At 40.0% G+C, this 25,328-nt stretch overlaps 5 protein-coding genes across 7 annotated transcripts in view; 2 read left to right on the top strand and 3 right to left on the bottom strand.

The window, feature by feature from the left end:
* Positions 1-802: 802 nt before the first annotated feature.
* LOC115632167 lies at positions 803-2,591 on the bottom strand. Its single transcript, XM_030529198.1, has 4 exons — positions 2,294-2,591; positions 2,117-2,226; positions 1,530-2,049; positions 803-1,466 (listed from the first exon to the last, which is right to left on the bottom strand). The coding sequence occupies exons 1-4, from the start codon at positions 2,501-2,503 to the stop codon at positions 852-854; spliced, it is 1,455 nt and encodes a 484-aa protein (XP_030385058.1). The 5' UTR covers positions 2,504-2,591; the 3' UTR covers positions 803-851.
* Positions 2,592-2,830: 239 nt separating this feature from the next.
* Positions 2,831-3,497, top strand: LOC115632284 (putative ATP synthase subunit f, mitochondrial). Its single transcript, XM_030529378.1, has 2 exons — positions 2,831-2,913; positions 3,046-3,497. The coding sequence occupies exons 1-2, from the start codon at positions 2,835-2,837 to the stop codon at positions 3,288-3,290; spliced, it is 324 nt and encodes a 107-aa protein (XP_030385238.1). The 5' UTR covers positions 2,831-2,834; the 3' UTR covers positions 3,291-3,497.
* On the bottom strand, positions 3,494-5,215 carry LOC115626892. Its single transcript, XM_030522433.1, is given in 4 exon segments — positions 3,494-3,656; positions 3,715-4,072; positions 4,127-4,285; positions 4,945-5,215. Coding segments are annotated over 4 exon segments (951 nt in total).
* Positions 5,216-5,318: 103 nt separating this feature from the next.
* LOC115631127 overlaps positions 5,319-25,328 on the bottom strand; it is a 29,557-nt gene continuing 9,547 nt past the window's right edge. For 2 of the 3 annotated variants that reach the window (XM_030527814.1, XM_030527797.1), the window contains 7 exons: positions 20,394-20,446; positions 19,467-19,515; positions 14,468-14,693; positions 14,296-14,362; positions 7,925-8,427; positions 7,545-7,863; positions 5,319-6,625 (listed from right to left, as the gene is read on the bottom strand). In XM_030527814.1, coding sequence (XP_030383674.1) covers positions 6,428-6,625; positions 7,545-7,863; positions 7,925-8,427; positions 14,296-14,362; positions 14,468-14,693; positions 19,467-19,515; positions 20,394-20,438 — 1,407 coding nt within the window. In that variant the 5' untranslated portion in view covers positions 20,439-20,446 and the 3' untranslated portion in view covers positions 5,319-6,427. Of the gene's footprint in view, positions 6,626-7,544; positions 7,864-7,924; positions 8,428-14,295; positions 14,363-14,467; positions 14,694-19,466; positions 19,516-20,393; positions 20,447-22,965; positions 23,627-25,328 lie in introns of those variants that run through there. The other variant, XM_030527805.1, reaches the window with a different exon arrangement.
* On the top strand, positions 15,939-18,783 carry LOC115631150. Its single transcript, XM_030527824.1, has 4 exons — positions 15,939-16,278; positions 16,460-17,096; positions 17,946-18,145; positions 18,215-18,783. The coding sequence occupies exons 1-4, from the start codon at positions 15,980-15,982 to the stop codon at positions 18,483-18,485; spliced, it is 1,407 nt and encodes a 468-aa protein (XP_030383684.1). The 5' UTR covers positions 15,939-15,979; the 3' UTR covers positions 18,486-18,783.

Raw genomic sequence — 25,328 nt, 5'->3', positions numbered from 1 at the left:
ATGTAACTTAAGAATGAATTCAGTTTAATGAATATCTTGTTCTATTCCTTTAATTTTACGTTCATTTTAATTATGCCATTTAGTAAGCCGAAGCAAAGTGACAGGATATTACAGCGCTATAGTACAACAAAAAATGTATGCACTTACAAATCGACGTATCAGTTACAAAACTTAACTTACGAATACAAGAAATATTAATGCTTATATGCATATACAAAGATGTCTGTATACATTAAAATACAACTAGATATACATACAAATACATATTAAATGTGTAGTTATAACTAACGACGAACAAACACAAATTCGAACATAAACTAACCTAAAGATGCCATGTTAAAAAAATTGTAAAAACGTATAGTATGTATATGTAAAAGAATACTGTCTATGAATACAAATATGTATGTGTATATAGTATTTACGATTATGGGGAACTTTTGTAGTTTGTGGCTTGCTAGCTTTTTGAGTATTCCGTTCAAGTTTTTGTTTCGTTTTTGTTGACAACACAACCGCAATCAAGTTTACTGTATAATACTTATTCGGGGAAACAAATAATAATAATACTAATATTGAAAATGCAATATGTGGCGACATGCGCAAAATAACAGTCCATTGTCGTGGCAGGTCGCAGACCGCGGCCTGCGTGGCAACATGAGTATTCATCTTAGTTACACATACAGCTTGGTTAGTCTGAGAGTCGGCTACATTTTGCTAAACGCATTTCAAGCTAAATTTGCAAAGTATTTTTCGTTACGTTACGTTAGGTTACGTTTTCCACTAAATGCTCTTACAAACTAAATGCTGGCAATTCGTATTGTTATTCATGCAACGCGTCTCTTAGTCCATCGGCATTAATTATAGGTCAGGGCATTCGTGCTGAGCGAGAGAGCTGCTTCCGTGCTAGTCGATGCTTGAGCTGCGGTGTTATCCACATTATTGTAATCTGTTTTTGCATTGCAGCGTACCACGGGATTTGTCTGCTCCACAGACTCTTGTGGTACATTGCTGTTACTGCTGCCACCACCACCACCACCCCCGTTACCGCCAACCCCTTCGCCATTCAACGCACTGCTTTGATTGTAGACACTTAAACGTGCCTCGTGCTCGCGCCGCTGTTGACGCAGCCGCATATCGTGCTCCTCCCGCATATTTCGTAGCTTGAGGTCTTGCTCTTGCCGATAGTAGCTCATCTTGAGTTCCTGCTCCATTTGATCGAAGCGCAGCTTCTGCTCGTGCTCGCGTCGGGCATAGTCGATTTCTGCCAAGCGTGCTTGTTTCAGCAGTTTGAAAAGCTCTTGCTTGAATTTTTGCTCCATTTCTATTGTATCGTGGCTGGCGCCAGCTTGTACGTTGGCTGCGGCTAGCGAAAACTGCTGCATTGGGTTGGTTCCGGCAGCATTTACATTCAAATTCGCGGGCGCGTCGTTGTTAAAATCGTCGGATAGTATAGAATGCGCCTGGGAGTGCTGAAAAGAGTAATACCCAAATGTTAGCAAACGTTTTTATTTATATTTGAAAAGATAACTTACATTACGCTGGCGTCGTTTGCGAACTGGCGCATTTTTGCCGTTCTCTGTGGACTCTGATGCTACATTCTTGCTGCTTGTTGTGGGCTTAGCACGTTTGCGTCGTGCGGGCGCCGGCTGTTGTGCACTTTCCTGCTGCGAATCTCCATCTCCGCCAGCGGTTGATGGGGGCGGCGATGGTATGGCTATGGTGGACGTCTGCAGCGTGTCCTCACTCGCATTGGTGGAGTTGGGCAAGGCTGCCAGTGGCATGTCCTCATCTTCGTCCATTTCGAGCACTTCTTTCTTCAGGGAGCTGGCGCCTCCGCCATTTGTGTTCACATTGGTGTTGCTCCGTGTTTGACTGCGTGAGGTTACCGGATCCTTTTGCAGCTCCTCCATAAATTCGATCATACGCATGCCTTCCAGTGCATCGGACTTTGGGTGCTTTTGCTGATGCTCGCGTTTTGCCGAATTCTTCATGCTGCGCCATTGTACTTGAATTTGCTCAAGCATGCGATGTCGGAAGTTTAGCGCATTAAACCTAGCGAAGAAATTAATAATAATAGCTATTAATTGCACTTTTGTGTACACTAGCACTTCTCACTTACTGTTTAGTGATTTGGGACCAGGCCAGACGCTTTGCCTTTATGCTTTTCGCATCGACGCTTCTGTTTTCTACAAACGCCACCTTCGACTTGATTACCTCCAAAAGTAGTCCCTGTAGTGCGATTATAGTTAATTAAAACATTTATGTTCCAGCCCGCTGAGTTTTAATCACCACTTACACGTTCAGCCTCCTCCCAATTAAGGGAGCGCTTCTTGCGTGTGCCCTTTTTCTTTCCTGATGCGCTTTCTTTTTCAGCATCCGGAGCATCTTCAGAATTTCCCACCCCCGCGTTTGTAGTTTTTGTGTTCACCTCGACCTTTTCATCGTCGTCGTCGTCGTCCTCATGTGGCGATGATGATCCTTTTGTCAACAGTTCCTCCAGCTTCATTTTATGTGAAGCAATATTTTCAATTTCAGCTATTTCTTAAGCTTTTTAACAGAAATTTACAAAATGGACAAAATTCTTATTTGATTTCTGTATATACTTCTATTGCCGTGTTGCCAGACACATTAAGAACAGCTCCCACATTGCGCATTGTACAACACTGTTACTGCTTGGTATTTAAAAAAAACCGTACACAAAATGGTCACACTGAACATTGATAAAGAAGCAGAGTCGAAAAAATTCTGGGTAAGTAGCAAGCACGATTTGTTCATCGTTTTGACAATTAGAAATCTAAACTATATATATTTATAAATAACTTGCACGTTGCAGCAAAATGGGTTTCGGTGATTATCCAGCTGATTACAACCCAAAGGTGCACGGGCCATACGATCCAGCTCGTTTCTATGGCAAAGGTAAGCATAATTTGCAAAATTACGTAATTTTCCGTACTTTTTTTGCCGCAGGCGGTTTACGTTTTCGGTTTTAAGTTTTAATAGTTAAAATTATCACATGTCTGACATTTACATAATTGCGGCTATTTACAGCTGATGTCCCATTCGGTCAAGTCAAGCTCGGCGAGATAGGCGCCTGGCTGGGACGCCGCAACAAGACTCCCAATGCTCTTGCTGGTGCTGTGAGCCGTGCCTGGTGGCGTTGGCAGCACAAGTACGTGTTCCCCAAACGTGCCGGAATCGCTCCCTTTTTCCAGCTGACCGTGGCCAGCATGACTTTCTTCTACTTGATCAACTACGGCAAGTTGAAACACCACAGGAACTACAAGTACCACTAAGCTATCGTCTCTTCCGAAGCCTTAGTGTACACTTTATTCTCTTTTTATTTTAACTTTCAATCAACACGATTGGGACAGCATTGGCGAGAGCGCGACAGCTTAAATATTACAATATATGTTTTGAGTTTTGTGTTTTCGAAATCGCTAAAGTGAATAAAACGGCTGCGAATACTAGTGTTGCACCTAACCTCATTAGAGGAAAATCAATTATTCTGGCATTCGGCCACTGCATTTGGGCCAACATCCAGCTGTCCAGTGGCACTTGAAGTTGGTGTCGTGAAGATTTCGCATATATAGGGCAGCTTATGTACACAACTTACTGTTTGCCAAGTTCTGTGAGGCGTCAAGGCTACGCAACTTGCATTGCTCTGAAGGGTTCTGCGTAACAGAATATTGGATATTTTCATATTTTATGGAATCTGACAACAGGACTCACCCACGTCGTGGATGGCCCACATCCCAGGCTCGGTAGAGGAAGCAGCTAAGACTTTCGTTTTGCGCATTGCGAAAGTCGTGAATATTAAGCGCTGTTGTCCTATTGTACTGCAGGCCGACATAAGCCAGAAAAATGCCTGGTGTAGGCTCAAGAGTACTTCGTCTTTTATTATAATCAAAAATAAATCGTGATAATGCATCTGTACGCCTCTCGGATGCAACGTGGGCTAAACTGCCGATAAACTCGCTGGAGTTGCTGCACGCCAAGGATGCATTGGTGTATTTGGTCGGCTCTGTGTAGAGCAAAAAAAGGCCAACTTCTGGCACACAGCTGTAGTTTTGCAATGCTACGATAGGACGGTTATTCTGTAAACTGTAGATTTAAAAAAATGCAAACCCACCTACAGGCCTGCCATATAAGCTGTAATAATCAAAACGGCTATCGTTGATCATTGCCGAAAAGCTGGCGTTCTGTGGACACTGCAGGACATGACAGTTAAAGAACTCGGCCGGCTGCTCAAAAACGCTCAGTTGACTGCGCTGGTATTTAAAAACGGATTCTGTAAAGGAACCATTTTAATGAAAAAACATAAACCTATGTCGACTTTAAGATAGAGCTCTTTAAATTTAAAACCCAGAATGGCTTGAGGAAGTCAAATCTCGCAATCAATTTGACAGTTTCTGTTTCTCTTTTTCTACATTTGATTCACTCTATAATATGATTCATTAAATATCATAAATATAAAGTCAGGACTTTAAAGGAACTTATGGTCCTCCATTAGTCAAAGATTAAGTATCCAACATACATATGCATATAAAATAGACTAAATGTATGTATAGTACATATATTCTTTCCTAACCAACAGGCTGCCGTTCTTTATTTGGGCGTAATTACATAATTGATAAGGAAAGCCAATTTACGGATTCATTTCATGATGGAATAAAGCCATCTGTTAATATTGAAATTTTAATCAGAAAATTCCATTAAAAAGCGAGACTAAACTGAAGCAAGGGTCGATAATCATTGGGAGTTGATTGTAGGCATTGATATTTTTTTATGTAGACCGTTGGCTCGAATAAGATTCACTAAATTGTGACAAATTTTGTCTACTTTTGCAGTAGAATATTTTTAAAAGGAATACTTTCAAAAATATGTAACTTAGCTGCTGTTCAGTGATTACGAACTTTTGTTAAATGCTCATTTAGCATTTACCTGTACTCTCGTTGAATTGCTGGGCGTAACGATTTCTGCTGCGCCTCTTACCACCTGGGGAGTAGTTCAAGGCCAGGCCACGCCACTCTCGAGCCAATTCTGCACAGTCCGCGAACGTGGGGGTATTCTCGAGAGCCAATATATGATGGGCAGCTCGTTGACATTCGCGCACCAAATGAAACTGGAGGTGGGAAGAGTTTCGCGGATGGCACTCCATCAAGCAAATAACAGGCAGTGGTATCCATGCAACACAAATGAGCAACATGGGCAAGATCATCGTTCACTGGCAACTCCGAAGCGAGACTGACCGTTTAAATGCCGCTGCTGACAGAATAAATTACGCTTCTCAAAATGCATGACAAGTTAAACATCGACTTGGGTATATTTTTATATTGTCAATTTAAATTTATTGTTCGTTGATTAAGATTAGATTACATGTTTAACTAAAATTGCTTTAAAAAATAGGTCCTCTCGCACATCTGGTTTTTGATTTTCAAATAATTTGCATTGCACAGCTTCAGATAAGCTTTATCTGGCCGAAATGCTCAAATGAAGTTGTGCAAGGCTCTAATCTAACTATTTTCAGAATTGTTACAAGTTCAAAAAATGCCAGCTGGCATTGTTTATTCATTTATTCATTTACATATGTATGATAGGCATCTATATTCATTATTTATAGTATTGTATGTATTATAGTGGGACGGCATCGCTCTGAGAAGGGCTGCCCGTACGTGGCGTATGCGTAATGCGAGTATTTCGCATACACATTAATGCAAATAATTATAGTGCAATAGTTTACGAGTAAGTTAAACAAATGACAAGATTACTAGAAATCGCACAAGAGATTCAACTAAGAACAAAGTGTGTGTGTGTGTGAGGGGGTGTGTGTGTGTGTGTTTTGGAACTTTGGTAGTAAAGTGCCCATTAGGTTAATAAATTATAGTTTGCTTTAGCTTTAGATAAGATACAAATATCACCTGAGCGTCGGCTGCATTCGTTGTTAGTTCGATTGTGTGTGTGTGTGTGTGTGTTTTTTTTTAAACTAATTGTAAATAGAGTAAATTATGCAAATGACTGCACTGCTACAGAGTGTTTTGATAAAAGTGTGTGAGTCCAACACCGTTTGTGGCCAACAGAGTCGCGTGCCCCACAACTCTGCGACATTAGCGGGCAATAGAACGAGCGGCTCCATTGCCTGGTAATATCTGCACGAGGTTTGCAAATTAAAAACTACGCGTAACACTAAGTCTAGGCAGTTGGGCCCAACTGCTCTTGTGACCTTACAAGCTACAGACACTAAACACTTCGACGGCTTTGACTACCGCAGCGGCACCGGCTGCACGAAAGATCGGATCGCACATCAAGACTCTACGAAACTAAATGGATTTTAAACACTTTGAGTGTTCAATTGTTCAATTTTGGAAATGATCAAATTTTGAATTTTCACACTCTCCACGCCTTATGTGTGTGTGTGTGTGTGTGCGCGCACTTAGCTGCTGTGCGAGAAGGCGGTGTTCGTATAGGGCCCACTGTAAATCGAGCTGCCAGAGTTGGATGCCGTCTTCGTGCTGCGACGTGCCATTATGCAGAGCACGGCGGCAACAACGGCCAGCATCAATATAAGGCCGGCAATGGCGATGGCTATGGCAAAGGTGCGCTGCGATACGCACAAAGCATCATCCAGAGTCTGCAAATAAGAAAAAAAAGTAAATATACAAACGTAAAATAGATAAAATAAAATTTAACCACCTACATACGTCTGACAAAAAGAAATACCATGAGTCTATTTTCTATATTCAAAAGTTCATATAAAAATATATGTGAATGTACGTACTATAGAAATGTTTTTCCATTTCTTTTTTGTAATATTGTATTCACATTTTACATATATTAATCGTAATAGATAAATAGATGGACAACAACAAAGATTCGCATCAATATCCTTATGTAAATAGCATAGATTAAAAATTAACCACCTACATACAAGTACGTCTGACAAAAAGAAGTAACATGAGTCTATTTTCTATATTCAAAATATAGCTGCTTAAGTACCAAAAATATATGTGAAGTACATACTATAGAAATGTTTTCTGTTTCTTTTTTGTAGTATGTTAAAACATATATTAATCTATTGCATATCCAAATCAGTTGGCTGATAAATTAAGTAAAATTCAAGTACTATATGTACTTTTATACTAAGGTCTGTTAATTTACCTTGAAGTTGACGCTAAAAGAGCGAAGCCAATATTATTTAATAATTCAAATATAGAAATTCTAATAACATATAAATGAAAATGTTTGATAGAACTTCTATACTAGGGCGTACATTCCTCAATAGCATGAATTGTACTTAACGTTTTTTAAAATTAGGTTTTAATTTTTATAATAAATTAGTCTGAAAAGTGGAGTTATTTTTAGCTGACATCAACGGATAACTGAGAAGAGAATTTGAGGAACATCTTATATTCAGCATAACGATGAATCCCTTTATATATAAATAGTACACCATCAAATTCTGGGTAATTGCGAAAACTACATACAAATTAATCCTTATCTCAGCTACTTACTTTTCTGAAAGGAAATTGTAATTAGAAATTAAGGCATACCTTCTCTTTGAAGACCGCATCCTCATCCCTATCGTTGGCGTTCTCGTTCTCGTTAACATACAAGCCGGAGAACACTTCAATGGTTGCGGGCAAGCCATCCTCTTCCTTGCCATCAGTCAATGTCTGTCGCTTGGGTCGCTTACCACTGCACACGGGTGCCTCCTGACATGTAGGATCCTGTAGGGCGCACAAGCGCACATTGCATTGATAGTACACTGACGTGGTGTAGGGGAACTTGTGTGCAGGGAAGGTGACATTGGCCGCCAGGCGATCCTCAGTGTAGTTGAATTGGCCCATGATCTCGTTGTCCATGGGACAGCTGCATGCGAAAAGAAACCAGTTTTAGGAATGTTTACCATTTAAGGAGTGCGGCAACTCACCCGTCCTCTCCCACCAAACGTTGTTCTCCCCAGCCGAGACCATCACGCACTATGCAATCGGTCACATGCAGTCCGAATAACTTCTGTTCGTCTATGCTGATGACAATGGTTAGGGGATCGCCGATTTTCACATCATCTGCGATCTTGTGTTCCTCATTGTAGATCTTCATGTGGCAGCCGGGCATGGGAATCTCATTAGTGGTCATATCGTTGCTATCATCCTGCGCCACATCGCGCTCATCGTACACATCCTCCTCATCTAATTCATCGTCGCGTTGTCTGTCCAGCGATCGGCCGTAGTCACGTCGATCGTTAGACTCCCCATTGACGCTACGGAATGCTTGCGGTTTTTGTGCGTGTTTGCGCAAATACTTCTTGGGCTTGATGGCCGCATCGCGGCTCTTGTAGGCACAGCGGACATGATAGCCACGGCCCAGATCGGTGATGAGTTTTAAATGTGGTTGCAGAACAATTGTGTTGAAGAACTCAATGCCGCCATCATCCTATAAGGAAGAGCAGAAGAGGGTAGTGAGTGAGAAAAGCCATTTCATTAGTCTTGTTGTGGTTGTGGCCGAGTCATATTCGTATAATTAAGCTTCACATTAGCGTGCAAATTATGCGCGGCTGCCTAACAAAAGACTTAGGCAACAAACTTGCTAGCGGGAACACATATACTTTTAGCTATGAAATTAAGCGTTTTTAAACAGACAAGTGCTAGAGCCAAGAAGCCATAGCAGCAGACACTCATTATGCATTCAGATTCGCATTCACGCTTCGTTGCAACTGAAAATTGCTGCTCCGCCAGCGAGAAATTTGATGTGCGCATCTCAACGTCTGAGCAGGGCGTCTTTAGCACTTCCTGATGTTGTCATAGAATGATGCTTCGTACCTAAGTACAATAATAAAGCCTGTGCCAATGGACTTGTGCACACTGGGCTCGTCATAACATTAAAGTTTAACAAAACTAAAATGGGTTAAATGTGGAGTTTTATTTTAAAAAATGCTAAATGATTTTTTAAAAACAGATATAATTAATTAATTAAAAACATGACAAGAGGTTGTATCATACGAAAAATAATAACGATTGTTCATGCCAATTTTCCAAAAGGAAAAAATTATAAATTTGTATTATTTCTTAATAATGAAAAACATAATTTAAAACGCGCGTCTGCTCCTTGTACATATCTAACCACTACCACAAAAAGCCCTTTAGAAATTATTATATTTTATTATATGTATGTAATAATTTTTTCACAGTTCTGTGAACAAAATTATGAAGGAACAAACTAAAAATATAAAAAATAAAAATATATGACAAAATTGTCATATTCAGAATTTTCTGATTGCTCAGTTGTGTTTGCGACTCGTTCTGCTTATAAAATATTTGCCACTGCACTATAAAAAATATGGTATCTACATTTATCGTCTGTTTTCCTAAAATGACTTCCCAGTGTGCCGCGTACGAATTTAAAGCTTTCAAAATTTCGCTGCGCAACGATGTGTAACGGTGCCGATGCCGGCACAAAGAAGCGTTCTGTCTTATCTCCAGACAAATTAGCAATGTTTGCGTAATGAAATTTTATGGTAGACTCCAGCACATACATACATAAATACAGTCAGAGATATACATACATAGAAGGCTTAGCAAGGCGTATTTCCGCTGCGGCAATTCGCTTGCATCATTTCGCTATTGCCGTCAATTTATTTAGTCGGGACACCCTGTGGTGTGCGATAATGCTCAACAGCTGGAAACATTGCCACTACTGCCTGTAGACGCAGTGGCCTTTCATGGTGGTCCCTTACTATCTCTGCATTTCAGTGTTGTATTGACTCTTTGATTATCTTTACACACCTTTCGCATATAATTATCTTATACATATGCTCTTTACAGCACTCTCTCTCCCGCACTGCCTTTCGCGCTCTCTCGCTGTTGCCTACATGTAACGGTACACATTGGCGTTTGTGCTAATTTCGTTGTAGTAGCTACAACAACAACAACAACAACAAATCGAGTAAACTCAATTGCTTGCTTGCGTGCTTTGCCGCAGCGTCGGTGTGAGTCGCTTCGCGCGTTCGGAAGTCTTGTAATTGGGTCTGAACTCAAGATTTGGACACGGAAGTTCTTCATTTAAGTGGCCCCTAGCCCTACAGCCATGGCTGGACTGTCGTCGCTAGTATTTTTTCTGTTATTTCCTATTTTTTTTATGTTTGCTGTTGCATTAATTGACGTTAGAACGAGCGCTCATTGTGTTTAAATGCGATTTATTATCTACTCGTAGCTAGCTAGCTAGCTGGCTGGCTGTCTACCTGTCTGTCTAACTTTTTCTTAAGCACACTGAAATTGTCTGGTTTTGTTTAAATCGTGCGGTGAAAGATGATAATCTTCAATGTTGGCCAAGCAACGAGGCAAGAGAATGTCGCTAAGAACTGTCGACAGTTATTTGCTTCCCAGCATCAGCTGTGCGCTTCAACAAGACAATGGGCTAATAAAAAGCATAATAAAATGACATTTCGGATTTCAAGCACATAACTGTAAAAGCAGCTATTATGTCATTATGACACTTTTCTATAGCCAAAAGCAAAAGCAGAAGTTCTGGTCCCCCTCTTAGTGCTACGTGTCATGTCGTCATATCAGAGAGCTGACTGGCAAGCCAACACTTCCCGCTGGCTGCTAACTCTATATATATATGTATACTATCTATAGTCTGCTTCCAGTTCTTTCAACGATCAGCGGCAACTTTCAAGTGAAACAAGAGAGAACGCTACAGTCGAGCAAGCCCGACAGTGTAATACCCTGTACCCAGGTAAACTTCCGCCACTGAGTTATATGCGCCCAAAGCAGCAAAAAGAGGAAGAAGAAGAGCGAACTTGTTGCTGCAGTTTGGGGGGGTTGTACTGGCGAGAATTTGTTTGGCTAATAACTTCTTAGAATTGACCGAATTGAATAAAATTGAATAAATTGAAATTGAATAAATTGAACAACAGTAGACAATTATATAGAAATTATGTGTGCAAAGTTTGGTTTAGGTAGCATTTGAAATGTGGACGCTATTGACGAAATTCTGTAGCGGGGGAAGGGGGGGGAAAATTCCAAAAAAAAAAATAAACTCGTCCTTTCTCGGACCTAGGAGAATCTGGATGCCAACTTTGGTTATTCTAGCTTTTATAGTTTCTGAGATCCTCGCGTTCATCCAGACGGACGGACAGACGGACAGACGGACGGACGGACGGACATGTCTAGATCGATTTCTCTCGTCATGCTGATTCAGAATATATATACTTTATGGGGTCGGAGATGCTTCCTTCTGTATGTTACATACTTTGCACAAACCTAATATACCCTTTTTACCCTACGGGTACAGGGTATAAAAAGAAATGTATACTTTTATTTGTTATTCTAATGAGCTACAGATAGTGGAATTTACAACTGACAACAAAATGAAGTTGCAGCTGGCCGCCTTCGTCATCAGCTCGCCACAGTAGGCACGATTGTCATTTAGTTACTGGTTGGTGGTCAATACACAGAATGCGATGCACAGGTGCGTGGGCGAAGCTTTTATGGCACAACTGACCTTCACAGCATCAGGCAGCAGCAACAACAAATTGGAATATCAATAACAATAACAGCTCGCTTACATATCCATACACTTTTGGCATTTTCACGGTCAGTCGGAGGCGACAAAGCGGCCAACGAACGCATTTTAATGCCCGCCATTTCAAAACGCCTCCAGTCCAGTCACAGTCCCAGGCCCAGGCCCCAGTCCAGTTTCTGTGACAGCTTTTCAGTTTTAATTTTTACGGCTACTTCTGCTCTTCTTCAGACTGACGTGCCTGCGTCAGAGAACAAATTCATTTCAATATTGGAGTGACCTTATAATGTGTTGAAAATTGATTTAAAATGCCGTGCAGGTACGCCACGAGTTGCCTGAAGCAATGAACTTGCTGGCATGCTCGACAGCAGCGTATCTACATACCCACATATATACTACTTGTATATGTGTACCTAAAAATAACTGAATTGTAAGGGCAAAGTGGCGACTTTGAACTTAAGCTGACCATGAACAGCAGCCATTCTGAATGAGCAGTACAACATAAATCATTTAATTTATTTAATTCTCTCACACTTTTTGCACATCATCTGTGTTTAAATGTTTTTCACCCTCTTCATGCTTACGTCTCAAGTATGAGTGACGACTAATGTCATACACGATAGCCACAGACTATGTATTTATAGTTTATTTAATTACTTTTGTCATGCGCTCAGTCGCAACATGGCAAGGCCCAAGTAAACGATTCAGTGTTCAAGCTGACACGCAAATTGTTGTTGTTTTGTTTTTTCATTTTGTGCGCTGAAGTTGTGAGTATTGAGTTAGCTCATCTTTTAATGACGTAATCCAGCTTCACAGGATGTCGTCGAGTCACGCTGAGGTCAAAGAGTTGTCCAGTGCTGTCACCGTAAGCATTTCGTTTAATAGCAAACTCTAAAACCTTCAGTGAACTGCGCTGACTTTATTGATTTTTCATTATTAGCCCTCGGCACATAGCAGCTAAGATTTGTGTTTACTTAACGCTCAACGTCAATTACTTATGTCAATAGCACGACGTTGGAGCGACGAAGGACAAAGCAAGTGTGTACTACAAACAAAAGACTTAAGCAACGAACTTGGGCACACATTGCTAACCACTCAGAACAGAGCGCTGCGTGAGTTGGAATGCTATTGAATCTCTTAACATACGTATTGCCCATGGAGACTATGTGCCATAACAGCAATTAGCATTTACAATTTCGAAAATTGTGTCAATCCAGCCAGCCAGGCAAGGAATCGAGCGAAAGGCAATAAAATTACAAAATGCTGTCTAACTACTGCAGCATGCCGTAAAATGCCGCCACTGGCCATAAAAACCTGGAGATTACATTAAATATATCACAAGTCAGAAAGCGCAATACACAATCGTTTGATATAAGGCTATAAAAAGTCGATGCAACACCAACAACGCCGCCGCATTTAGCTTAATAGGTGCTAATTGAGATTTCAAAATACATACGAGTATGTACTGAGATGGTTGCGATGCGAATCGGCGATAAATTGCCGATGAATGAACGAATAAAGCAGGTCATGCGATCGGTGCATATTAGAAAAACGTATATATCTACTCGTAAGTAGGTGTTGGTTTTTTATGGCATACTTGTTTTTGTTTTTGGTCATACAATACAAAGAGCATGGGCGACAGCACGATTAATTGTTCCTTGAGAAGGGTCAATAGAAACATGAAGCTTTGTGTACTAGAACATAGTTTCTTTGAGCATATTATTTAATATCAGTCTTTTCGCAAAACTATAGTTTCGGAAATAAAAATGTTTACTAACAGTGGTACGTAAAATTGTTATTTAAATTCAAATTCCTGTCGTTATTTTGCTGAAGTAATTGTGTTATCAAAAAAAAAAAGTTGTACACATTTGTGATAATATTCTTGCAACTTCCCATGCCAGAGAGAACTTTGCATTTTAATTTAACAATTACAATATCCACTGGGAAAAAGTGTGCAATATCTGCGCTTTGTCTTTGGCCCAAAAATTGAATGAAAAATGTAATGACGAGAGAAATCGATCTAGACATGTCCGTCCGTCTGTCCGGCCGTCCGTCTGTCTGAATGAACGCAAGGATCTCAGAAACTATAATAGCTAGAATAAATAAAGTTGGTATCCAGATTCTCCTAGGTCCGAGAAAGGACGACTTTATTTTATTTTTTGGAATTTTCCCAATTTAATTCTTGAAAAAGAACGCAGCTTAAAAGCACCAGCTTAAGGAAATTGGGACTTAGTTTAAGCAATGAAGAAGCCAAAACTTTGCTTTAAACTATCCAATAACTATTATTGATGATGTAACTTCTCATCAATGAAATAAAACCACTCCAAACCAATGATCCGTTATAATTTTCTAATAATTCAGATATAAATTAAGGTCATCATTGCGTCATTCGTAGTACATACTTATAGTACTTGCTGGGCTTGCATTAAGTGCGTGCAATCAGAGTCATGTTTGAACGATTCCGCCACATGGCGATCATTTGAGTGATGCGCCAACCTTAGCAGTCCACTAATGAACATTGTTTATGATTTTTACCTTGTAACCAATCGCTTAACGATTAGTTTGATGCTATTTTACCTTATTAGCTGTTCAACAACTAGCGAGCAGCCACATTCGAGTATAAGTATATGTAGCTATTGATTCAAAAAATTTGCATATGCAAAAGGCAGAACAAGTATACGACATGTGGTCGAATATTTCAGTACTCACTCGTCAAATGAATTATTAATTGGCGAGTTGTTCAATTGAATAAAAACAAAATGTTAGACAAGCATGACTTACCGTTTCCTTGGGCATCGTGTTGCAGCTACGAAGTGGCAACTTGTAGCGCAATGCACCCACATGATCTCTGCAATCAGAAGAAAGCCAGTTGATTATCGGTTTGTTGAGTCCATAGCCATAACGGTTACAGTTTTATCGGAGTTATTATCTACGCAGTCATGGCCGCACTCACCTGTACTCGCTGAGGCATGTGGAGTTCTTCGATAAGCCTTTCGGATAGATCATGCCACTAAATAGGCCAGTCTCATGATTCACTGGCGCATCTTTGATTGTGATCAGCATTGAACCGGATAGGCATTTTACGCGCACGCTTGGCTCAATGACCGGCTTCGCTGTGGACGTGCCATCCGCTCCAGCAGCTGCCGCTTCGGGATCGTTTAAAGCTGCTTCGGCATCCTCTGTAAGGGGCATAGAAATTATGAAATGAGTTTCTCTCCTTTTCTTTTTTATGTACATATATATACAAGTATATATATGTATTTTTAGTGTTCCATAAGCTCGCTCTTAAATGGAATGCAGGTTCAATGAGTGGCACACGAAAACTACAGTTAGGCAAACATGATGTTGCAGATGCTGCTGCTTAAACTAAAACACCGTTAGCATAAATCATGCGGCAACTGCAAAAAAGAAGAAGAAAAACAAAAGAAAAAACTGCACAACAATAAGCCAAAACCGAAGTCGAGTGGAAGAGCAGAGCTCAGCAGGCAAGACAATGGCAGCACAAAAGACGCCCATGGGAGCAACATTTAGCGATTTAGCGTGCATCGAGCCAAGGTGCAGTTGGAACAACACGCGGAAGCATCCGGCGACATGCAACCGCTGCGACAACAGCGCTGCCAAGGCAACGTCGCGACGTTACGTTAATGACATTGAAAAGTCATTGAGGCAGCAATGGCGACATTGCTCGTACACAACAGAAGCGCCTTAACTGCCCATTAGAAAGATGCAATGTTCGCTCCATGAACTCGCCATGCCAGCAGAACCTTTTGCGACTCGTTGCTGCAACTTCAGAGCCAATTTATTTCTAGCTTGGTTCTGTTGTTGGGCATTTCCTGCTTCACCAATGTGTGTGCAGCAAAACCGAAGCAGAACCCAAAGCACAGCAGATTGCAATAAAAATGGTCTTGGTCTTGGTCTTGCTCTTTGTCTTGGCCTTAGTCTGAGTCTGAGTCTCGGTATCAGTCTTCAGCTCCCGACACTTCGCGTGCCATTAAAGTAGCCAGCAATTTTATGGCTCTGCCCTAGGTACACAGAACTTAACAGCTCGCTGCGTTCAATGGTGGGGCTCCAACTCTGTGGACTCTGGCACGTCTCGGCCACGTTTAAGTGAATTCGTGTATGTATTGCTAAAATGGCAACTTTTGGCGCGGCCATAACGAATGCCTGCCTGCCGCCTGCCTGAGTTAGTTCAATGAACCTTTTACATTTTGCATCAGTCACTTCTGCTACGATTCTTTGGAGTGCTTTCGTACTTTCTAGGGGCATTGCACAAATCCGGTTTCTTATGGCCAACAACTAAAGGAGTCGCAACAATGCCGTACGCCCATGCTGAAGCTGTTGCTATTCTTCTGCTGGTATGTTGTTAATTTTTAACTTGCATTGCCTTTGCTTTCATGTTTGTAATATTCAAATTATTTAACCGTTTCGGATAATTAAATCAAAAGCAAAATTTTCAAATCAAATTATGGCGGACCATGTAGCCGACGATGTGAACGAAGTAACTGAACAATCCGCGGATCTCAAGCCCAACCTCGCCACAGGGCCAACGATGGTGGATCACTCTACTGGGGATACTGTGGATATTAGGGAAAGTAAACAGCCGAACCAGATTGAACCAGAGCTTCCCAGCATTCCAGAATGTCCCACTGTTTCTAATGTTTCCATTGCTTCCAATGAGAGTATAAGCGTCGACGAGCAATTTTCAGACAAGCTTGTCTGTAGCAAGACCACTTCTACCGAAAGCTTCGATCCGGAAGTGCATTGGTAAGTAGGAGACCTTCCGTGGTGCATTCAAGACCATTATGTTTAATTTATTGGTAATATATTTTATTTATGAGGGTAAGGGGAAATGCTTTTCTTTTTTGAGAACTTTGTTGTGTTAGGCTTGAAACCGACTTCTTGAATGGATATATAGTAAATATAAAATGTCTTCTCTCACATCTAGTCTCGTTTCAAAATCCTTGGAGCAACTGCAGGCAATGCCCTTAGATCCAGAGTTCAGCATCCACATTATTAACCTCAATAGCGCCGAGAAGCTAGCTTGCTCACAGAACCCTAAACCAGACATATCTGACAAATTATATGAGGTGCTCTGCGATCAATCCAAGTGTTCAACGAAAGTGTTTGTCGGCAAATATAAGTTTCGATGTCATTTGTCCCTATTGAAGGCATATTCGAAATATTTTTTTAAATGCAAGGAGACCAATATCATCAGGCTGCCACCTGAAAAAATAACCCCAACGGCCTTCCATTCAATCTACAACTGGATATTGAACATCAAGGACGGTTCTAAGCGCAACCTTGTCGAGATTATCAGTGGGGCAACATTTCTTGAAATGGACGCCGTCTTGGAGGCCTGCTGGAGCATGTTAAACCGGTCGGAAATTACAGAAAATGTCGCATTCCAATTATTTTGTGAGGCCTCTAAATTTTCTTTGCCAGACTTTGAGTCGCTAATGTTGTCGCGCATTTCAAAATTCTTTCTCACTCTGGTTGCCTCGCGGGAATTTATTGAGATGAACGCTGCACAAATATGCAAGCTTCTCAACATGCACAATGTGGGAGTGAACAGTGAGATCGAGGTGAGTGGACGACTTACTATACTACAGTGAAAACTCTCTTTTAATTTTTGTCCGCTTAAGGGGATACTTAAATGCTTTATACGGTGTTCGAATTTTTATTTAGAAAAAGTTCCCGCCAAAGAGAGTGGCCGGATAAAAGCGGTGTCCGTTAAGGGAGTGTTCACTGTTTATGCTAAATCAAGTTCTGTCTAGGCATGTGGGGACGAACATATTTTAAAATGTGTAAACTGTTTAATACCTTAAAAGGCATGTCCCAAAATAATATAAATATATTTGGATATATTATTGCTTTTAAAATCAAAAGTATAACATGCTAGTAAATAAAGACAGATATATGACCATATTTTTGAAACTATGCTCGTTCATCTGAGACAAATATGTAGATATTTGAAAGGTTCAGTTAGAAGTTAGATAGAAATTTCAAATTTCTGACTAAATAGCTGACGAAGAATGCTGAACAAAGAAAGTTCTTTGATTGCAGACTTCTTTAATATAATGCTGTTTCTAAAAAGAATAATAATTGCCAGGCACTATCGAACCTGAACATAATTCAGAGCACTCAATAAAGTTGGGGCACATCCTAAGGACGCTTGGGCCCCCTCTTCTAATGCCTTCTCTATTGTCCAGTTAGAAGTTAGAAGTTCAAAGTTCAGACTAAATAGCTGACGAAGAATGCTGAACAAAGAAAGTTCTTTGATTGCAGACTTCTTTAATATAATGCTGTTTCTAAAAAGAATAATAATTGCCAGGCACTATCGAACCTGAACATAATTCAGAGCACTCAATAAAGTTGGGGCACATTCTAAGAACGCTTGGGCCCCCTCTTCTAATGCCTTCTCTATTGTGCAGATCTTCATGTCGGCATTGCGCTGGCTATCCCATGAGTGGCCGGCCCGTCAACCCCACCTGGTCGAAATCATGGAATGCGTCCGCTTCGGCCTGTTGCCGCCACTCTTTTTGCGCTATCTGCAGAATGCACAGGACACGCGGGTGATGCATCACATTAGCAACAGTCCGGAGGTCCAGGATATGATCAACAACGCCTTTATGTAAGTAGGATCGAGTGTACTATAGTGTTATGGCATTTTTATTATATTCGTTCTTTCTTCCCCCAACAGCTACGCCTCAACGGAAATGTACTGCACGGACTACACTCGACGTTGCGAGTTTTTGTTGCCCAACTTCGAGGTGCCCGTGCAGCGTCGATGGATCTTTGATAAGGATTGCGCGTATCATCACGACTTCAGTTGCCCGCAACGGCAGTTCTTTACCTATAATCAGTTTCTACAATATTTGCTGAAGCTGCAAGCAACGGGGCCGGAGTATTGGCAAAAGCTGCCGATAGTTAAAGATATGCAGAAGCCCATCGCCTGTTGTAGCTCTGATTAATTGCGATTAAATGCGGGTCTCGTTTTCTGCCGCTATCGCATAAATTAGCCCAACATTTGGCAATGGCCAGTTGCCAGACAAACACAAACACACACACACATGTACAGTGAAAGCCAACGAAAAGGAAGTATGCGGCAATATTTGACTACAAGAGTTGTTTGGCCGGCTCTCTACAGCCGCCAACTCATTCAAAACACAATGGCCAGGTCGCACACACAAAGGTGCCGCAAATTTGCAGCAGTTTCTTAATAAGCCAGACTGAAAAAGATATATCCACAATGCCGCAAACACATATAAATGGATGTTTATTATTTGGCCACCATTTTTTGTGGGTTGCCGTTGATTTGGCAATTGCTATGGCACGTTCACTTTTGTGTCACATTGTCTTAGGTTCGGACAAGGAATTACTTATCTGTTTGGCAATCAACCAAGCTCTGATCTAATCACCAATTTTAGCGGAAAACGGGGGCTAAATGAATAATTAGGCAATATCAATATCAATGCTTTGCAAAGCTATTTGATGTGTACACAAGCAGATTAAGATGTTTCAAACGAATCCTTCTCACGTACAGAGGCAGGAGTTGTTGACATCAGCCCATCAGAAGTGCTGCCTGGTCGTGAATTAAATGTCAAGTCATAAGAAGTCGCACAAGTATGATAGCATCTGAGAGCTATAGTCGATCACATCATAATCCCGATGAAAAAGTTTGCTTTGTGAAAAGTCTTAGAAGGCGGATACCTGTGCAACTCTTGACAATTTTTAATGATGCATATTGGTGTCGTTTGATCGCACTTTTAATCGAATATATTAATACTGCCTACCTATATACATACTCGTATATATGTGCCCATATAAGAGTATGTATTGCAAAGGAATGTAAATGATGATGTACAAATTCTTAAATTGAAAATTAGTCGAGAGAAACGTGTTTTCAGTGTATTTGATCCAGACTTGACATATAGTAGAATGTGTATACTCACTTGCAGATGTCGGTATCTGTGCGCCGTGTATCGTTAAAGTTGCAATTATCTGAAAAGTAGAAAAAGCCAAAGAAAAATATCTCATTAACATTTTTTTCCACTCTGTCCACACAGTAGCGCGCGCGCTGCAAATGACTGACCCCTAAGTCTCTGTCCGATAAATACAATTGGTTATAATCCGATAGCTACCTATAAAGCGGCAGTATAAATCACGCCAGGCTGACAGTAAAACGAACATAATGTATGCAAGCCGAATGCTGACAAGCCTGTAAGCTCCTTTAATTAAAATTGAAAGAAATGCGCCGGCAGTTTCGTGTTTAACCGCCAGATATGAAAAACATTCTCACGATTCTAAGGCGCAACATGCAGATGCAATTTATGCAAGCTGCCTAGAAAACTTTCGCCAGCCACTGAGTCGACAATCCGACAGACTCTGGGTTAGAGTTGAGGAAAGGCCAAGCGTCTGTGTCTCTACTTGTAGAATCTTAGCGTCTTCCTGGCACAAATCAGCCTCTGACTGATCGTCTTGAGGAGCGCTGTGTGCCACTTTTGGCAACTTGCCACAACACGAATTGATTTTAGCCAGCTCGTACATTCGAGTACGTGTGTGTGCAAGTATGGCCGTCAGTACCTTTCTCATATTTAGGTTAATCGCATTGGCATGCAATTGTCATTTAGTGCTTTGGCTTTGACTGAGTGGCTTCGGCTGGTTATGTTCTTGACTGACTTGCCAGTCCGCTTCACTGACTTGCCTGAGTGAAATGTTAAGCAAAAGTTGTTGCGACTTATGTTTATTGCATTTGATTGCTATATTTGTGCTTGGCCTAGCAATTTTCCATTTCTATGCGCCCAGAATGGGGCTAATGTTGTGCTCAGATCATAGGAAAGCAATAAAAACAATATGTTTACATTCGGAGCAATACTTACAATTATATGCAGCGCTGTGTAGAGTATTTGTGTGTATGACTTCATGGTGAGAGCTGCAAAGAGAGTTAAGCGAAAATAAATAATGAATAGCTCGAAAATAACGAACATAACGAGTATTTTTGGGTTTGCTAAAAACCTTGGCATAAGTGTCGACCCGGACAGCGCAAAGAAACGAAACCGGTTCTACGCACCCACACTTCCACTTCACTCTACGAATACGGCTCGTTCAGAAATATGCAAAATTACATGAGCAAACATTTTAATGTTTTCTTAATGTTTATGATTAATTTCACTCGCCTGTAAGCCGCTTACACACACAAACATGCGGACTCGTACAGCGAATATTGCTCGAAACCAAGCAACTTTCAACGGCTTAGCAGCGTCTTTGCAAATGGGTCAGCTACAACCTAAATACAGCAGCAATAACAACATCAACAACAACTGCAATAACATATTTGGTATTTGCAAATTGAGCCGCTTAACTTAAAGACCCAAGAACATTCTTGTCCATTGCCATTGGAACCGAAGACAGCGGCAAATGTCGCCTACAATTTGTGCTCGAATGTGCCCAGCAACTGGCCACCAAACACGCGACAGCAAATGGGCTGAAATCAGCATAAATAGAAGTATGCTAGAAGTAGAGGTAACGGTACGGTATGTGGACAAAGCTCATGATATCAGGCTTGATTTTCTTCTAAGACTAGCGGGCATTGTTGGCTGCTGGCAGGCTGCCCCTTGCAAATGCAACACGAACCATTGTAGTGTCATTCGTGTCGTTGTAATGTAACTTTTGGCTTGTTGCATAAATTGTCGGGCTACTGACTGTTTTTGCTACCAAAAATCTGTTTATCCCAGAAATGGATTGCTTTATTATTATTATTACTTAATCGTTTTTGATTCATTTTGGTGCATGCTTGACTTGAGGAATACAGAAATATGTGTAGACGTCAAAATTCTTCTTCTAATTCAAAGCGGAACATTTCTCTTGCTTCAGAGTCGATATACAATTAACTCAACTTGCAAGACAACAGTGGTCTGCAGCATTATATTGTCGGATATCGCCTGGTTGTCAAACTAAAATCATTGGCAAATTACTTTTACAGAGGCTGACAAGTTTGCGAAGAGAACGAAGCGAGGCTTCTAATCTTTTTATGGGCCATTAGTCAAACTTTTATATTTAATTATGTCTAATGTATTCGCTCACTTTAATAATTGCTGCTCTGACATATTTTAAGCGCTGGTGTTTGTGCCTTGATACACCTAATTTTTTTTAATGTGTTACAGTGAAACCTCTCTTGGCCGGACACTCACCTTCGAGCAACATTTGTCCCCTCAAGGGGGGTGTCCGGTTAAGAGGACACATCCTATTTTTTTCTTATTTTATTTGTTTACCTATTTAGGCGATTAAAATAAATTGACTTTATTCAATATAAAAAATACGTTAAGATTTGTGTAAATACTTACAAATAACAATCAATTGTAAAATTCAAGATCCAGATTCATTAAACAGTTTTACGTTACATGGCTTTAGCCATAGCAGAAAAAAAAACAGATATTCACTCTACTCTAGCATATTATTGTAAAATTAAAGTATTTTCCTTTTGCAACCATTTCTGTGCTAAATAACAACACATTTAGTTTAATTTGCATTATTTGTTCAAGAACTACTACTATTATTATATATCTTGCAAAACTGAGCATAACTGTGAAATAATTAAATAATAACAATAATATGTGCATAAATAGCGGAGGTTAGGATATTTTATAAAAATATTGTTCACTGTATTATTATTTTTTTTTAGATTTCGATTTTTAAATTTCAAGGATACTTTTTAATTTGTATTTTCTTTATTGAATATTTTGAAAGCCCATTAAATATATAAAATGAAACATTTGTAAAAACACCAAGCACTTAAAGTTAACTTCCTTGGAGACACATAAGTATATCGGTATATTTTCGCAGCTCAGGGACCTAAGTATGCTCTCGATTTTATTTCACACACGTAATGCTGTTGATATGGCTCATAAAAAAGGAATTACGTTTTCTTCGTTAGCAATTAAAACACTCCGCTTCCGCCAACAACTGTGATACAATTAACACAAGCTACTCATTGTATGACTTTGATTTCCGCTCTAACGACACATAAGCAGCCGCGAATCACTTACGGTATTATTAAAGACATATCAATGGGAAGACTGTGCAGATGATATGCACTTTTTTTTTTAGACTCCATGCAGCAACAATAACAAGATCAGCTGTAATAATAACAGACAACTGCAGACAGTGGCAAGCTGTGAGAATATTTCCATGTCATAGCTAACAGAGAGGAGCCCCCGGGCGTGTCATTACTTCAAAGGCGAGCGAATGAGCCCAGCAAGTACAGAAACAAATGCCCTATCATTATCGAGGGACTCCAAAACAACATGCGTCTTACACTGATGGCCAGGCCCGATAATGGTTTCAAATGCGTTAAGCCATTTCATTCATAACTGGCTCAGCAGACGCGTCGACGACGATGTCAGGCCTACTTATGATGTCACAACACACACACACACACACTGACACACTCACCCATACAATGTTGCAGTGGAGGTTGCAGTTGCAGTTGAAATCTGGCTTGTTGTGCCCACTTATCCGAGTGCTATAATCTGTTTAGGATTTTTGTTATTATTGAAATTGGTTGCATTTCCACAGCAGCACTCGTAACTGGCTCGGAATTGGGTCAACAGATACAATTTGTTGTATTTGTTGCTTGATAAATTGTTGACATGAGGTGGCGCACACAAAGCGTCAATTTATCATCAAACTGGAAGCGTCGGATGTCGCTTATGCGAAACGCCGCTTATGCTTATGTCTATGTTGCACGAATACACTCTTTGTTTGGCAAACAATATCAAGTTGGCATTGTTGCAGAGCTACACCAAACACAGACAGGCGGACAGGCGGACAGGCAGAGAGACTCACACAAATTGTCGTACGAAACTGAAATGCGGCAATGCAAATCGTCATGCACAGAGCTACAAGCTGGCGATCGGGCCAAAAGCAAACAGCAACTACAACAACTACAACATCAGCAACTACTGACAATATTGCAATAAATTAGCTAAAATTAGCAACGCTCGAACAAATGACGTAAGCGTCAGTAGAAGCGTAACAGAAAAATGTGAGTGAGAAATGTGCAAAAATATAAAACAAATAAAAAAGCGCAGCTCATGCAAGCAATTTTAACAATAGCCACAACTGCGGGTACAAACAAAAAGTCGAAAACAGCAATGTAGAGCAACCTACTAAAATTTGTTTTATTTATAACTAATGATCGTGATTGGCATCTGCTCTCGTTACTCAGTTGTTGAATGCAGTTGAGCGAATAGCAAAAAAAATAGTAATAATCCAACTGAGGGCAATGGAATTGAAAAGGGGTTCGGAAAAACGAGCAATACACAGTCGACCTTCAATTAATCAAGACTGGTGATAAGGAGAAGGCCAAACAGGTCATACTCTTTTGAACAACATAAAGATACGACAGGCGGAAGACTAATGTGAAATCTAAAAATGCTACAATTGTTGCCCCAATTTTCTCGAGCTTATTTTAAGTCAATCAACTCATTCATTTCAATTTAATTCAATTTCTTTTAAGCCACAATGAACGAAGTATATATACTATATAAACAACTCTTATAATATATATTGACTAGCATTATTTTAAAAGCACTTTTATACTATGTTGAAACATCGTTGCTTAACACCCATTTGCAACAAGCCGTACAATTTATTGAGAACACAATACAAATTAACAGGACACCTAAGTAAATAAGTAAAGCCAAAAAGGAGACAAATTTAATTGGTAACTTGGAAGTAAGTAAGCAAATTTTTATCTAAAAATCGAATTTTAATCATAAACCACTGCCCGTTCTAGCCTGATTTAGCACTGTGCGGCTTTTACCTCCTCGGAAAAATTCATTTGCCGATGAAAGGAATGCATTATGTAGAAGCCATCCAAGCTCCTTAAGGTCATTTAGGCAAACAAGCTAGGACACTCCCTTCGAAATACTTTTAAGCCCCACAAATTACTGTACTTCGAAGGGGACTGTTTTCAATCAAATGAATGGATTTAGCAAGAATTATAAAATGATTCCTAGTTTCGCACCCTTTAATTATCCTCGGTATTGGCTATACTACAAGTATTACATATCAAGTATCACATAACTAATTATTGCTAACCCATTTAGCTCAAAACACAGAAAGAAATTTGACGTCAATAATGTTCTTCTTTGTCGGAGTTGGAAATGATCAAAACAGAAATAAACATTTTTAAGCTCAAAGAGCACTAAGTAAGTCGTAATATATCTAAGGAAGTATAATATATAATTTTTTAATTCATAATTAAGGGTTTTGTTATGTTAATAGCTTTCTAATTTATATCCTACTGATAATGGTAAAGGGTCTGACAATCTACTACAGATTAAAAATTGCACGTGCAGTGGTCCATAATTCGACAAAATCAAATGCATTTATATCTTCTTAATAATTTTTGAAATAAATCAATGTTTAGGATTCATGTCGCATTATCCAAAATCATTCACAGTATCAATAGTTCTACAGTGCTTTAACCTTTGCTTCAGATATCCGTCCCTTCACCTCAATGTGCTTAAAACTGTATGGGCAGGTGGCTTAAGCGGCTTTACGTATTTATTTTTATGAAAGATGTGATGATTTCCTCAAGCGTAGAGTCTTGAATTGTAAACCGTTTACACTCATTTCAAATGCAGGCACTGAACTGTGACGTTGCCTTTAAGTATTTAGAGTACAGATACACACATATATATGTATAGTATTGTAACAAATGTGTTAGATTCATGTGACACACTTTCGAGGTGAAAAAACCAACACACACTCAAACAAATTAAAAGCTAAACAAATAAAATAAACAAATG

The sequence above is a fragment of the Scaptodrosophila lebanonensis genome, unplaced genomic scaffold (assembly GCF_003285725.1).
Source record: "Scaptodrosophila lebanonensis strain 11010-0011.00,11010-0021.00 unplaced genomic scaffold, SlebRS2 tig00000001-arrow-pilon, whole genome shotgun sequence".
Lineage (NCBI taxonomy): Eukaryota > Metazoa > Arthropoda > Insecta > Diptera > Drosophilidae > Scaptodrosophila > Scaptodrosophila lebanonensis.
Note: the sequence above shows the minus strand (reverse complement) of the source record. Positions and strands in the feature narration are given on the sequence as shown.